This window comes from Hemiscyllium ocellatum, chromosome 18 (assembly GCF_020745735.1).
Source record: "Hemiscyllium ocellatum isolate sHemOce1 chromosome 18, sHemOce1.pat.X.cur, whole genome shotgun sequence".
NCBI lineage: Eukaryota > Metazoa > Chordata > Chondrichthyes > Orectolobiformes > Hemiscylliidae > Hemiscyllium > Hemiscyllium ocellatum.
This window is the reverse complement of record NC_083418.1, coordinates 58,671,901-58,684,610: the sequence shown is the minus strand read 5'-3', so window position 1 is coordinate 58,684,610 and position 12,710 is coordinate 58,671,901. Positions and strand designations below refer to the sequence as shown.

Sequence of the window (12,710 nt, the reverse complement as noted above, 5' to 3'; positions counted from 1 at the left end):
AAAAAGCCACTCCTCAAATATGCATTCACCTTTTCATGCTTAGTTAATTAATACTTCAGCCTTAATTGGTTAACAGTTGTATTCATTTGCTATTTAGTATTGCTGGGAAAAAAAAGAGAATTGATTCAATTCAGTCCCAACACATCAGGATTATAAACACTACCAATATTTCAGGTCAATGGAAAAGTTTAAATCTGGTTGAATGTTGGAATTAACCTTTGTAACCATCTTTTTAAACTCCCAGGCCAGCAACATTTGCTTAATAAATATGAAGAAAATGATTGGAGCAGTGGCATTTATTATTGCTATGACATTAGCTGCAGAAAATGTGTGCAGTGTTTTATAACTGATTTTCAATTAGCTCCCAGATACATGTTAAATTATTTTCGGAAAACAAAGTAATGTGTTAGCTAACGTAAGCCAGCTATCACCAACAGTTCACTACAATTTAGAACAATACGAGATTACTGTTACATCAATCCAGAATATTGTATGGTTGGGACTTTAAATAATTTAAATCACAATGATTTAATAAGTTAAATTATATTTTGTTATTAATATATTTGATTAATTTAGAACCACAACAGTGCAGATGGAATAAACAACTGAAACTGATCTAAGCAATTAATTTGTTAAAACATGTTTGCCTTAAGGTATGTTTTGAATAGTTACAAACAGACCACAAATTTAAAACGTAACAACTAGGTTCTCTGTCCTCCCCCCATACACTTTCACAGGCAAAAATGAGATGATGATAGCTTAAATAAATATACCCTATTGTACGTTCAAATGTGAGAAATAGTAACTTGATAAACAACTTATTGCACTATTAAATGAAATAAAGTTTAAGATCAAACCCTAATGTTTCCTACCTCAATAGTGAACAATTTTCGTTTCAGTTTGAAAGCAAGGTCCTTTGTATCAGGCACTTCACAGATTAAACTATTAAGTCGAGGAATCTGACGAACATGGAGCAAACCTTAAGAAAAATTAAATTAGAAAAAAAACATGCAGCTGCATAAATTAAACAAGCTGACAGCAGAACACTCCACATTTACATTCCTCACTGTCCCTTTTTAAACCAGGGATCGCCACCAGAAGCAATGAAGCAAACAGTGTGATTATGTTCAAGTAATCAAGCAGAATAAGATAAACAAAAATCCTTGTCCAAGTAAAACTAATTACATTTAGGTACAGACATGGAGATATAAACAAAGAGGATTCTGATGCTTGTCAAAACGAAGGCCCATTTGTGATATTTTCCCTTGTATTTACAGTAAGCAAATGTGGCTATCACCTTGCTTGCTGCCCAAAAGCATTGCTGAATGATCTTTATTTTATTAAATGCACCAGTAAGCATCCATGAAAACATGGCTTGTAGGTTGGAGAATTCGACCACAATTTTGATTTAAAAAGATGTATTTTGAGGTTTCAGTCATTAACAAGTTGATACATGCTGTTAAGGTAAATAGCCCTTCAAATGAGCAGAAAACTCAGGCTAGATGTGTAAAACAAATGAATAGTTGCAAATGAAGCTCATTTATGATGGTTAGGAACTGGTATATGCATGTGAGGTCTGCTTTTAGCTTCGAGCAGTGTGAGCTCAAATCTAAGCTGATCTTTTGTGACAGGAACATTGGCTGAGTTGGTGCAGTTTCGTCATGGTTAAGGGAATTGGTAAGCTCACTGGCCGAGTGGCTCCCTGGCTTCCTCTGCATGAGTATTCCCAAAAGCCTGCCTACAAAGATGCACATCTGATTGAGCACTGTCTTGGTAATTTGGCTTGACAACATGTGAGTAGTTGCCATGTTACTTTCACAGTCCTAATGCACAGTAAAAGATAAACAGCCTGACCAATAGATTGCTACATTGGGAGACAGTTGAAATGCAGATTCTGAAATGAAATCAATTACAACCTTATGGCAGACAAACTAATTAGAGGGCAAACTGCTAAATATCTATAAGTCACTTGGGGTACTTTGGTCATGATTAGGCTTACCGTGATAGTCCTTATAGAGTGGATTGCTTTCTCTTTCAGAAACATTAAATGATTCAAGACCAATCACTGTATCAGACAATTTTACCACACGGTCCATAATTGCTTTGTTCTGAAATAAAAAGGAAATTAGCTTAAAATAGCTTTTAAAAACAGTCCGAGTAAAGCAGCAGAATAAATATGGGATTTTAGCACAATATATAAATTAAATCTTCAAACAGTATCATTGCTTTGAAAGAAAGTAACCAAATTAATATAAAAATAAATTTGTCAGGAAAAATATTTTTCCACAATTTAATTGTGATGTCAATTTATTCTCATTTTCTTAAATTATTCCAATTTTTTTTGCAGATCAATTAAACAGTTTAAGGGTTATCATTTTAAATTTACATGCTGCAATGATGCTAAATATTTTCTCTTTGATATTAGTTATCTTTGCACTGTTTGGTTCCACAGAATTTTTATGAATTGCATAACATTTTTGCACATGTTAAATCTTCTGCTGTACATTAATTATAAACTGAAATGCTTAAGATGCTGAAGCTGCAATGGCAATGCCCTTTTAGTCTCTTGCTATGCTTTAATAAGAGGCAGTGAAACATCATTGTATCCTGAAATAAATTATTACAGTTTGAGATGGATCAAGTGAAATAGTTGCACTAAAGAATGAAATTGTGCTAGTGGATCCCCTGTGGTATTGTGCACCAAAAAAAACTTTCTATGCAAAGACATCATAAATTCCTTTAATCATATTTGTTATTTGTATTTGTTTCTTAGCTCTCTTGCTTTATTCTGGGCTGTCTTTCTATGTAGAGAGATTGCTTGTATTTTTGATTATTTTGCATTCCTTTTTTTATTACTGCTGAATGTTTCTCAATTCTTATGCGATCTCCATTAATCTCGCTTCTTCACACTTTTCTATCTTTCATATTTGTTTGAGAATTAATTGATTTTCAATGAAGGACTTGTGAGCTGTTGTTGGCCTAGAGAACAGGGGACGAAGCAGTATTGGACATGGTATTGCTGAGGCTGGGCTAGAGGCAGCAGTGATGGCAATCGGCACTGAGATGCCTCATGCGCAAAAAATATTAGGAGGCAAAGCCCAGCTGAAGGGTGAGAGTTCCAAGAATAGAGCAGAAGGCAAGCTCAATGTTCCCGAGAGAGAATAAGCCTGTACAGGAGAAAGATGTTAGAGGTATTGAGACAGGGCATGCATTAGGTAAATCTACAAAAGGAACAATACTTTCATATCGTAATCTCTGGATTTGTGACTTTTTTCCACAAATGTTATTCAAACTAAAGAGGATAATGGAATTGTCTTATTCAATAATAACCCACATAACTGAATATATTGTGTCTGTTCATATGGTTAGTAACTTATTTCAGGATTTTAGATTATTTCACTTGTGGATAAATGTTTATTGGTCAAACCCATTTTGGCCCTTTTTATTCAGTTTCATAATAATGCTGTTGTATTATTCATGTAACATACATACAAGTCTTAGCACATTCTGAGTGCAACGTGTCTTTATCAAATTTTAAGTGTTTCTTAGATGGGTCTAAAAGGACAGGAAATAACCACAAAAATGTTGAATGATGTAGAAGGAATTCAGTGTTTCAAACATTAGACAAAATTAGTCCAGGTGTTTAAACAAAATTAGATTTTTAATGTGTGATATCATTGGTGAAAGTACAGTAAACAACCAATGTATATTCAGGGCACTGCGTAAGTACTGAAAACATTCTAATAGCAAAAACATTGTACTTAGTTGCATTTTCTTAATAAATCCACAGGTAATTACATAATAATGCAGTAAAGGAAAAAACATCTCATTGTGAAGATCTATGAATCAGATGATACCCCTCTGTTTTGGAGGCATTTTGCAGATGTACACTTTCATAATCATGGAGACAACATATTCACCATCAACATTCTATGCATTTAGCAGTAATTTCATAATGTTGTCAATTTCTCTCGAATCAATGGAAGCATGTTTAGTATATTATTTAATGACGTTACAAGCTGCCTGTTAAATGTCACATTCATTTTTGGTTCACATCATCAAAATCTGCTGAATGAATTAGTCTTGACTCCCTTCAGAATATCCATTATTCTCAACAATCAGGAGTAGCTGATTCGGTTCATTGTGACTATGGGTTGTGTACAACTTCATCTCTGTATGATGTTATCAAACTACGTGAAATGAGTTAAAATTAAAGCAGGCCATGATCACGACTTCAATTAATGCCATCCATTTCTTAGTATTCTATAAAATGCACAGTGAGTTACTGTCAAGGTGCCACCATAAATAGCGTACATGCAATCTAAATGTAGTGAAAATCAATAATTTAAATCCCATAAATTCAAGACTTTAACATAAAGCAGAGAAATAAAGGGAGAAATGAAAATTTTTCATTAATATAGGCAAATAAAGACACAAAAGCTGTTTCAAATTTTAGACGCAATAAGAACAGCTGACTCTTGTAATGAAGGTGCTGGCTACAGATACTGAAACTTCCAAATGAGCTTACGCTAATCCTGTACCAAGTGTCCGCACGTTGATGGGAGAAAAATTATAGCCTGTCATCAGAAGCAGACAGGCAGGCCTAGGTCCAGATGGAAGACTGGCTGGGAGAGGGGGCAGGTGGGAAGAATGACGGGAATGTAATGGTAGACAGAAGACTGCTCCCTCTGCTGGCCAGACTGTTACTTGTTATTATTTTAGTGTTCCAGCATTTTTATCCATTTTGAAGAATTATGTTTGATGGCTTTTTAAATAATTAACTAATTATCTCCCAGCGATCACCCTCACAAATTGCTTAAATCTCTCTTTTCGGATTTCCAGCCTTTTGCCATAGTGAAAACATCCACTCCAGTCCTTCAATGAAGCTCATACTTAAGTCAACATTCTGTTTCCAGGGACTAATTACCAACAATATGTGAAATGATGAAGTTGCTATTAATTAAGTTAAAAAGGGCATTAATACCACCATGTTACTCATTCACTACTTTCTAAATAAATCATTTCATCTCTGCACAAGAATTCTTTAAGTAATATGTTATTATCCACAATGATTTATACCAATTCAGTGATGAGCATGATAATTAAGACATCTAAGTCAGCCGAATGTGAAAACTAATAATACACAGACGTGACAGTAATGCAAGTTTTCTGTATTTTGATGGATACAAAGAGCATATTGGACACAGGAAAAATACAAGTGAGTGTTCTTAATTACAGTTACTATGAAGCATTTCTTCATTTTTTTCCCCAGAAGCAGCCTTTTTTTGCCCCTCCTTTGCTTGCCAGGTTATTAGGGCTACCAGTGCCTTCTGTTACAGGATCTAACTGCACTTCTGTTTCATGAGATTTTGGCCTTAAACCAGCATCTCCCAGAGCAGGAGGGATCAGCTTTTTCCCCACTGTTTTCATATAAAGCCTGGCTTCAAAGTTACTCCAGCTCCTTGCTTTCCAGAAGGTTCCATCCCAGGAACTCTCGCCTGCCATTTGGTTTGCTTTCTCATCTCAAAGGAATTGGCTTGCAGTGTTTCCCTATGCTGAACTGGCATTTGCTCTATGGAGTGAGTTATTATTAAACTTTTAGGTCAATTGTGGCACTAACAACTCTTCTGAAGCTTTCAGCCATGCTGTACAATTTGCCTGCTAATTAAATATTAATATAAAGTGGTGCATTTGTGGATAAGAGCTTTTATGTTCCTTCTTCTCTTTCAGATGTGGGTAAAAGGATCCAAGGCACATTTGAGTAGTTCTATTTTGCAATGCACATTTGAGCCAGTGAAACAAGCCACATGCTGTTTTTATAGTGAAAATACTAATCTATGCAAGTTGAAAAAAAATGCACAACAAAGACAAAATAAACCAACTTCTCATCTAGGCTACATTCAACATCTCTAGTGATTTACATTTAAACAAATATGCAGGATAATGTCTGATCTCATCCAGAAAGTGATATTCAGATAGTTACAAGAAAGAGGAAAAAAAATGTAAATTAAATGTTTTGACCTGTATCCTGAATCAGATCAGGTGGAACTTAAGGGGCACCTAATCTCCTGAATGTTCCACCGGTGGAAAGAATGCATTAACTCCTAAGGTACTGAAATGGTTATGGACAACACAACTCAAATCCCTCCACAAAAAATTACATTTTTTAATATTTATTTACATACACTGCTTTTGCATCTTTAAACAGGGCAAATCCAGAGGTTTCTCCTTCATATTTTGTGTATGTAACAGTTATACCAATGGCTTGGATATTAGGAAATCTGCAGATTGAGTAACATAGAAGCCAAAGATTCCATATGCCTGAACAGATGACTCTATTCCCACACTATGATGAGAAGTTGACTAATTTGGGCTTACATCATTTAGCTGTAGACCCAGAAACACCAGGTCTGGTTTCCAACATGATTTGTTCAAATGCGGTTTTATTTTTGTACATATCAAATATGATGCTTCACAATGAGTTAGTTTACATTATTCAGATTTAAAGTGCCACCAATCTTTGCATATTTGAACTATATCATATTATCATGGGCGGCACGGTGGCACAGTGGTTAGCACTGCTGCCTCACAGCGCCTGAGACCCGGGTTCAGTTCCCGACTCAGGCGACTGACTGTGTGGAGTTTGCACGTTCTCCCCGTGTCTGTGTGGGTTTCCTCCGGGTGCTCCGGTTTCCTCCCACAGTCCAAAGACGTGCGGGTCAGGTGAATTGGCCATGCTAAATTGCCCGTAGTGTTAGGTAAGGGATAAATGTAGGGGTATGGGTGGGTTGCGCTTTGGCGGGTCGGTGTGGACTTGTTGGGCCGAAGAGCCTGTTTCCACACTGTAAGTAATCTAATCTAAACATCTTTTAATAACTGACATAAGGCAGAATTAGATCACAGCAAAGTAGCCGAAAAACATTTTATTTATAATACTTCGCAAACGCTATATAGTAGTATTTATATTTTGTTCTAAATGACTGAATACTCCTTTCTAGATAATGATTGCCACATGCTGTACAGAAAATTGACTTAAGATTCCATCATAACAGTGCAACAGGCCAAATATTAGAACATAGAACATAGAAAATACAGCGCAGTACAGGCCCTTCGGCCCTCGATGTTGCGCCGACCGAAGCCTACCTAACCTACACTAGCCGAATAACCTCCATATGCTTATCCAATGCCCGCTTAAATGACCATAAAGAGGGAGAGTCCACCACTGCTACTGGTAGGGCATTCCATGAACTCACAACCCGCTGAGTATTATGGACTACCTAGGTTAACTGAACACCTTTCTTAATGATCAGAGACAACAGACAAGATATTTGACTCAAACCCAATATTATGAGATCAGCATATGCCCATCAGGTTCCAGAGTGAGATAATTATGGAATAAATACCTTACTCAACACTGTACAGAATAAATACCTTATGTATCAAGTGAAAACAGTAGCATCCAGTGAACTCTGTGTAATCTGGTATTACTGCTTAATTTTGTAAACAGGCATAAAGAAAGCTATTTGGTGAAAGTATTCCTACTTGTTTTCTTTGCAATAACCATTGCAAGGAAATAAAACAATCTGTTAATATACATTAAAAGGGGTCCCACACAGACTTCTATGATTGGAGGAGTGACAGCATGTGACTTCGTTTTGAAGCAGTGGCAGAGTAGCAGCAGCAGGGGTACCCTCTACTTTCCTATAAAAAGGCACAGTTCTGAGGAATCGTTCTTCCTTTCATCATTTGTGAAACTGAAGAAAACAAAGTTATTCAACAATGTGAACAGCTGCTATTATTAAACTAAAAGTCCACTGGTGCTTGAGACTGAGAGGCCCACATGTTCAGCTGTCCTCTCATCTTGCCATCCTATCCAATTAACTATTAACATTGAGGGCTTTACACATGCTCTCAGGGACTCTTTAACAGGCTTCTTGGAGAGTGGAACAACTACACAGCAGGGACTCTGGGAACTGAGTAACACCGGATTCATAAAAACCCTCGCCAACTTCACTCCACTTAATGACAGCTCACTCTGCAGTTTAGTGTTTAACTGAGACAGTCAGAAAGTTTCACTATTTTTCACAAAAGAGATCTACTGTACTGCTTTTGGAACTAGTTGGTTATTAACAAAATAGAAATGTTCATCCTTGAAAGACTGAAAACTCAATGGAAACATTTGAGCAATTATTGTCATATTTAAGTTTGCTTTCAAAATATTAAAATTAATACATTATTTTATGACACAGCGTAAAATTGCTAAGGCTTACAAAGCATATAGTTTGCTTACTTTAATATTAACCAAATGACATCTTTGTAGCCATCACACAGCATAGATGAAATCTGACAAAAATACTGCATTCAACCTTAAATGTGCTTACTATTTATGGATTATTATATGCAGAATATTTAAGAAACAAAACAAAATTAGTTTGAAAACTAACAAAAGGGTTCTCTTTTATTTGCTTGCTACTTTTCTTGGCTATTCACCCTTGCAGCTCCTTGATTAGTTGCAGATTTTTCAAAGTAACCAGACATCTGTTCCTCACCGACTTTGGCAATAGTCACCATGACAATACATTGAATTCCTGCCTTTTAAAAAAGCTAGATAATTTGTGTATAGAATAAAAGTCCTTAAAGAACTCATTAAATGTCGACAATATTTGGTTGGCATGCCTCCAAAATGTCTTTTCCCTTCGTAAGGAACATTAGAGTACTTTCGCTGAATTTCTATGAAACCCCATGAGAACCAAAACAGTTCAACATCTTAGGATTAGTGCAGTCACTGCCACTCAAACAGCAGTATCAACTGAATCTTAAGTGACTAAGTTAATTTTAGAATGGATTTAAACAGTTTATTTAGTACCTCTCTCAAATAACACAATGCAATCACCATGCACTTTTTTTTTACACATATTAAGCACCCATCAAGGTCAAGAAGGCACTTTGTTGCTATTGTGTAACTTGTTGTACATGTTCTGAGCACACAATATTGGAATGATAGTGTTGGGATATAGGACATATATTTTCTTTCTTATGCCGAGCAATTATATCTAAGCGCATTGAGGTTAAGCAGAGTCTATGCTAGATGCCATACAGAAATTCTCCCTACATTGACCTCAGCAATGACTGGATATGAAAAATACAGGATAACTCAACTGTATCCATTCTTGATTTTTACCCATTGTATCAAATTCTCCATCTTTATGGGCTTTTAATGAAGGATTGACGATAGGTAGAAAACCTGCAAAGTTTTGGGAAGTGGATTGCCTCTGCACTAATTCATTCTTTTATAATAATAATTCAGTATGTCTGAAATCAATTTACCTTCTGCTGCCCAAAAATAAATGGGTGATACTTTAAAATATATTACCAATATCAAGAAGAAAGCAAGACCATGCTAAACGTAGTGAACAGTCCAATAAAGTCAGACACTCCTATACAGTATTAAGGAACTGTTCCAATGCTGGAGATGCAGTCTTTCAGATGAGACATGAGCTGGGGAGTACAAGCCTCCATGGATGAATGTAAAAGATCACATGGCACTATTCTGAAGAAGAGCAGAACAGTTCTCCCCAGAGTCCTGGTCAATAATTGTCCCTGAACAACATCACAGAAACAGATTATTTGATCATTATCACATTATTGTTGGTAGGGGTTTGCTGTGCTGATTATTACCTGCTGTGTTTCCTGCATTACAATGCTGACTACAATTCAAATTTACTTCACTGTCTGTAAAATGTGTTGAAATATTCACTGGTGGTAGTGGCTCAGAAAATACTCATATTGCTGAAGCTTTGGGAAAATAAACATTTATAGCACATGCGAAGGAAGTGCTGGTTGGTTGGTTAATTGACTCTGACTGGTGAAGCGTTGCCATGGAGAATGTAATCACTAAAACTGATTGACAACGTTCTGAGATAGAGTCACACTGAACTCAAAACGATAACTCTGTTTCTCTCCTTGCCAGACTTGCTGCATTTCTCTAACATTTTCTATATTTGTTTCAGATTTCCAGTATTTTGCTTTTATTTAGCTCACAATCAGGCTTTGTTAAAGTTTAAACCAGGAAGGTTGACACTGATTGGAAAAATGAAGTAGGGAATGAAAGTCATGTATTTTGTGGAGTTGAAAGAGGTGCTGTTGTGTGCATATTCTGTCTGCAAAAATTAAGCCCCTGTGAATTAATGTATGTAGACTCCAATACACACAAATATGTCACTCTATGACCGTGACTCTCAAAACCTAAATTGTTGTCAATGTAATTCTTTGCATACTCAGGATTATCCAGAAAGTGTTGTCCAATTGCTGAATCACATCTAATGTTGGACACTACATTTTGATGTTTGCAATCATGGGTTGTTTCGGTACGGTCAGTACCTTGCTTGTTGCAAATGCCAAAGGGATATGCTGTGTGATATGATTGACCAATCTTCCATCAAATGGCCTACTTACAAGTCATTACACTGGGACCGAAATTCACAAACATTACTCACTTTTATGATTAGCAGAATGGCAGATTCCTGTTAGTGGTGACCTCCACTTGAATCGCTGCTGCATAGTTGTAGTGTGAATCAGTTGGCTTCACCTGTTGCACAAACACTGAAGCTGTCTTACCCTTACAAGTACATCCTAAAGGCTGGGATATTCACAAGCAAAATAGTGACCAGCAGTCCAAGCTTGGAAAACCCATAATGTAGTGGCCAAAACTAGATGACAACCATTTTAGGATTATCAGTCAGGCTCATAGTATGACAGCCATGAATGTACGAATGCTGGGTAAATTAATACATAGGTCCCTGTTCCTTGCAGATATTTTCTAACTAATCTGTTCAATGATGTTATTTCACCCCTCTGGAGTAGGTGTGTTGTGAACCCAGGACTCCTGTCCCAGAGGTGGGGATACTACCACAACTAACACAAGAGTACCTGCTCCTGTTCAAGACATTGCAACTGTTTCAACTTTTCAAAATAGATGACATCCATTGACTGGTTGATTTCCAATCAGAGTGAATCTGCCTGGTTTAAAATTTAAACAAAACATGATATTGTCAATCAGCATTAATTGGTGCATTCTCCATGGGAATGCATGTACGAGAGTCTGCGTGCAACCAATTAACATTCTCCTTGAAACATTCTTCCTCTTGAAATAGTATGCTTCAGAATGGTCCCGATGAGTGCAAGATGATTAACTTCGATCAAATGTGTCTGTTTTTTCAGCAATACTCAAGTCCTATTTGCATGGACAACTTTGTTTCATGGTCATGAGAAGCAACGTGCAAATGCTGGTCTCCTTCTTTTCATACAGAAGCTAACAAATATTTCAAAACTGTTGTTCTCTTCAAAGACTTGCTGAACTTAATTATGTAACAAACTCAACCTGCAGCAGAACAGGCATTTAATTATATCCAAAGATCCACACTCAAACCTATTTATTGACAAATGTGGATGGTACTCTTAAATGTAGTTAATCACTTTGTTAGGCAATCCTTTGAAATTGAGGGCGACTTGCATCCACATCAGCTCAATTGGTCAATGAATACAAGATTTGAAGGCTGAGCCATGCATATTGATTGGTGCTTCGGTATTTGAAAAGATGAGCACATGAGGTTTTTAAGAGATCTGTGCACTTTCCGATGCCTTTTCTGCAGTTTCTTGACAAATTTTCTTGATGTGCTTATTGTCTTCCCAAATAAACTGCCTCTCGAAGTTGGCTGGGAAATATAATATCTGCAGGGACATCATTAAAGCATTTCTATGGTTCTTGTGGGAGTCTCCTACTGATTAGTTCAAAGTGGAAGAGTTGCTTCACGAGTCTGGTAAGAGCCATACTAAGGATATGGCCTGCCAAGCAGAGGTGACTTTGAGTGATTAATGCTTCAAGGCTAGGCATTTTGGCGAAGGAGAAGATGCTGCAATTGCACTTCTTTTTGCCACTTGATTTGGAGGTTTTTGTGAAGAGCCAGTGCTTCTCTGGCATTAAATCTGCTGTCTTGAAAATATTTGCGATCTTGGCGAATGCTGCTGCCCAAGTCTGGTTTTATTCAAATGTTTATGGAAATAGGGTCTATATTATTTTCATTGATGAGAACCATAGCTTGCATCTCAACATGAAGTAGATAAAGCTTTCAACAAATTTCTGAGGGCAACTAAATTTGAGGAGGATATTCCATAAGTGTTTGAAAATGACAGAGTCAAAGGTTTTTGTAGATTGAAAAGCGCAAACACAGCGGTTGGTGCCATTCCTTGTATTGGCTGCACAGTCAGGAGCATGTCTACAGTGTCTCTTGATAGACAAAAAAAATGCACAGAGACATTGGATTGAGTTCTTCACCCACTGGGTGGAAAAGATTATTGAGGATCCCTGCAAAAATGTTCCCTGTGCCAGATTAAAGGGAGACTGTTCTGTAGTCCTACAACTGAACTTGTCTTCCTTTTTATTTGTCGTCATGATTAGTTTTTATGTGATTTCATTCCTCTGCATGCACTCCTCTTCTCAGATGAAGGATACATGGGTTGGCAGAAGTGCTAGGTGCATGCATTGCCACCATGTTTTACAATTTTTGCAGGATTTCATCTGCTCAATGCCTTGTTACTTATCAACTGTGGAGTGGCATTTTCAATTTGTCTCTGGTTTGGGGTAGTAGTAAGATTGAGCCGATAGGGCACTGAAAAGTACAATTTGAATTTGTGCATGGTGAAGACAGAAT

At 36.8% G+C, this 12,710-nt stretch overlaps 1 protein-coding gene across 2 annotated transcripts in view; it reads right to left on the bottom strand.

Annotated features, from left to right (window-relative positions):
- The window catches only part of elp4 (elongator acetyltransferase complex subunit 4), a 267,666-nt gene that overhangs the window by 103,269 nt on the left and 151,687 nt on the right, over window positions 1–12,710 (bottom strand). For both annotated transcript variants that reach the window (XM_060839056.1, XM_060839058.1), the window contains exons 8-9: window positions 2,000–2,108; window positions 873–979 (exon numbers count right to left, since the gene is read on the bottom strand). In XM_060839056.1, coding sequence (XP_060695039.1) covers window positions 873–979; window positions 2,000–2,108 — 216 coding nt within the window. The remainder of the gene's footprint in view (window positions 1–872; window positions 980–1,999; window positions 2,109–12,710) is intronic.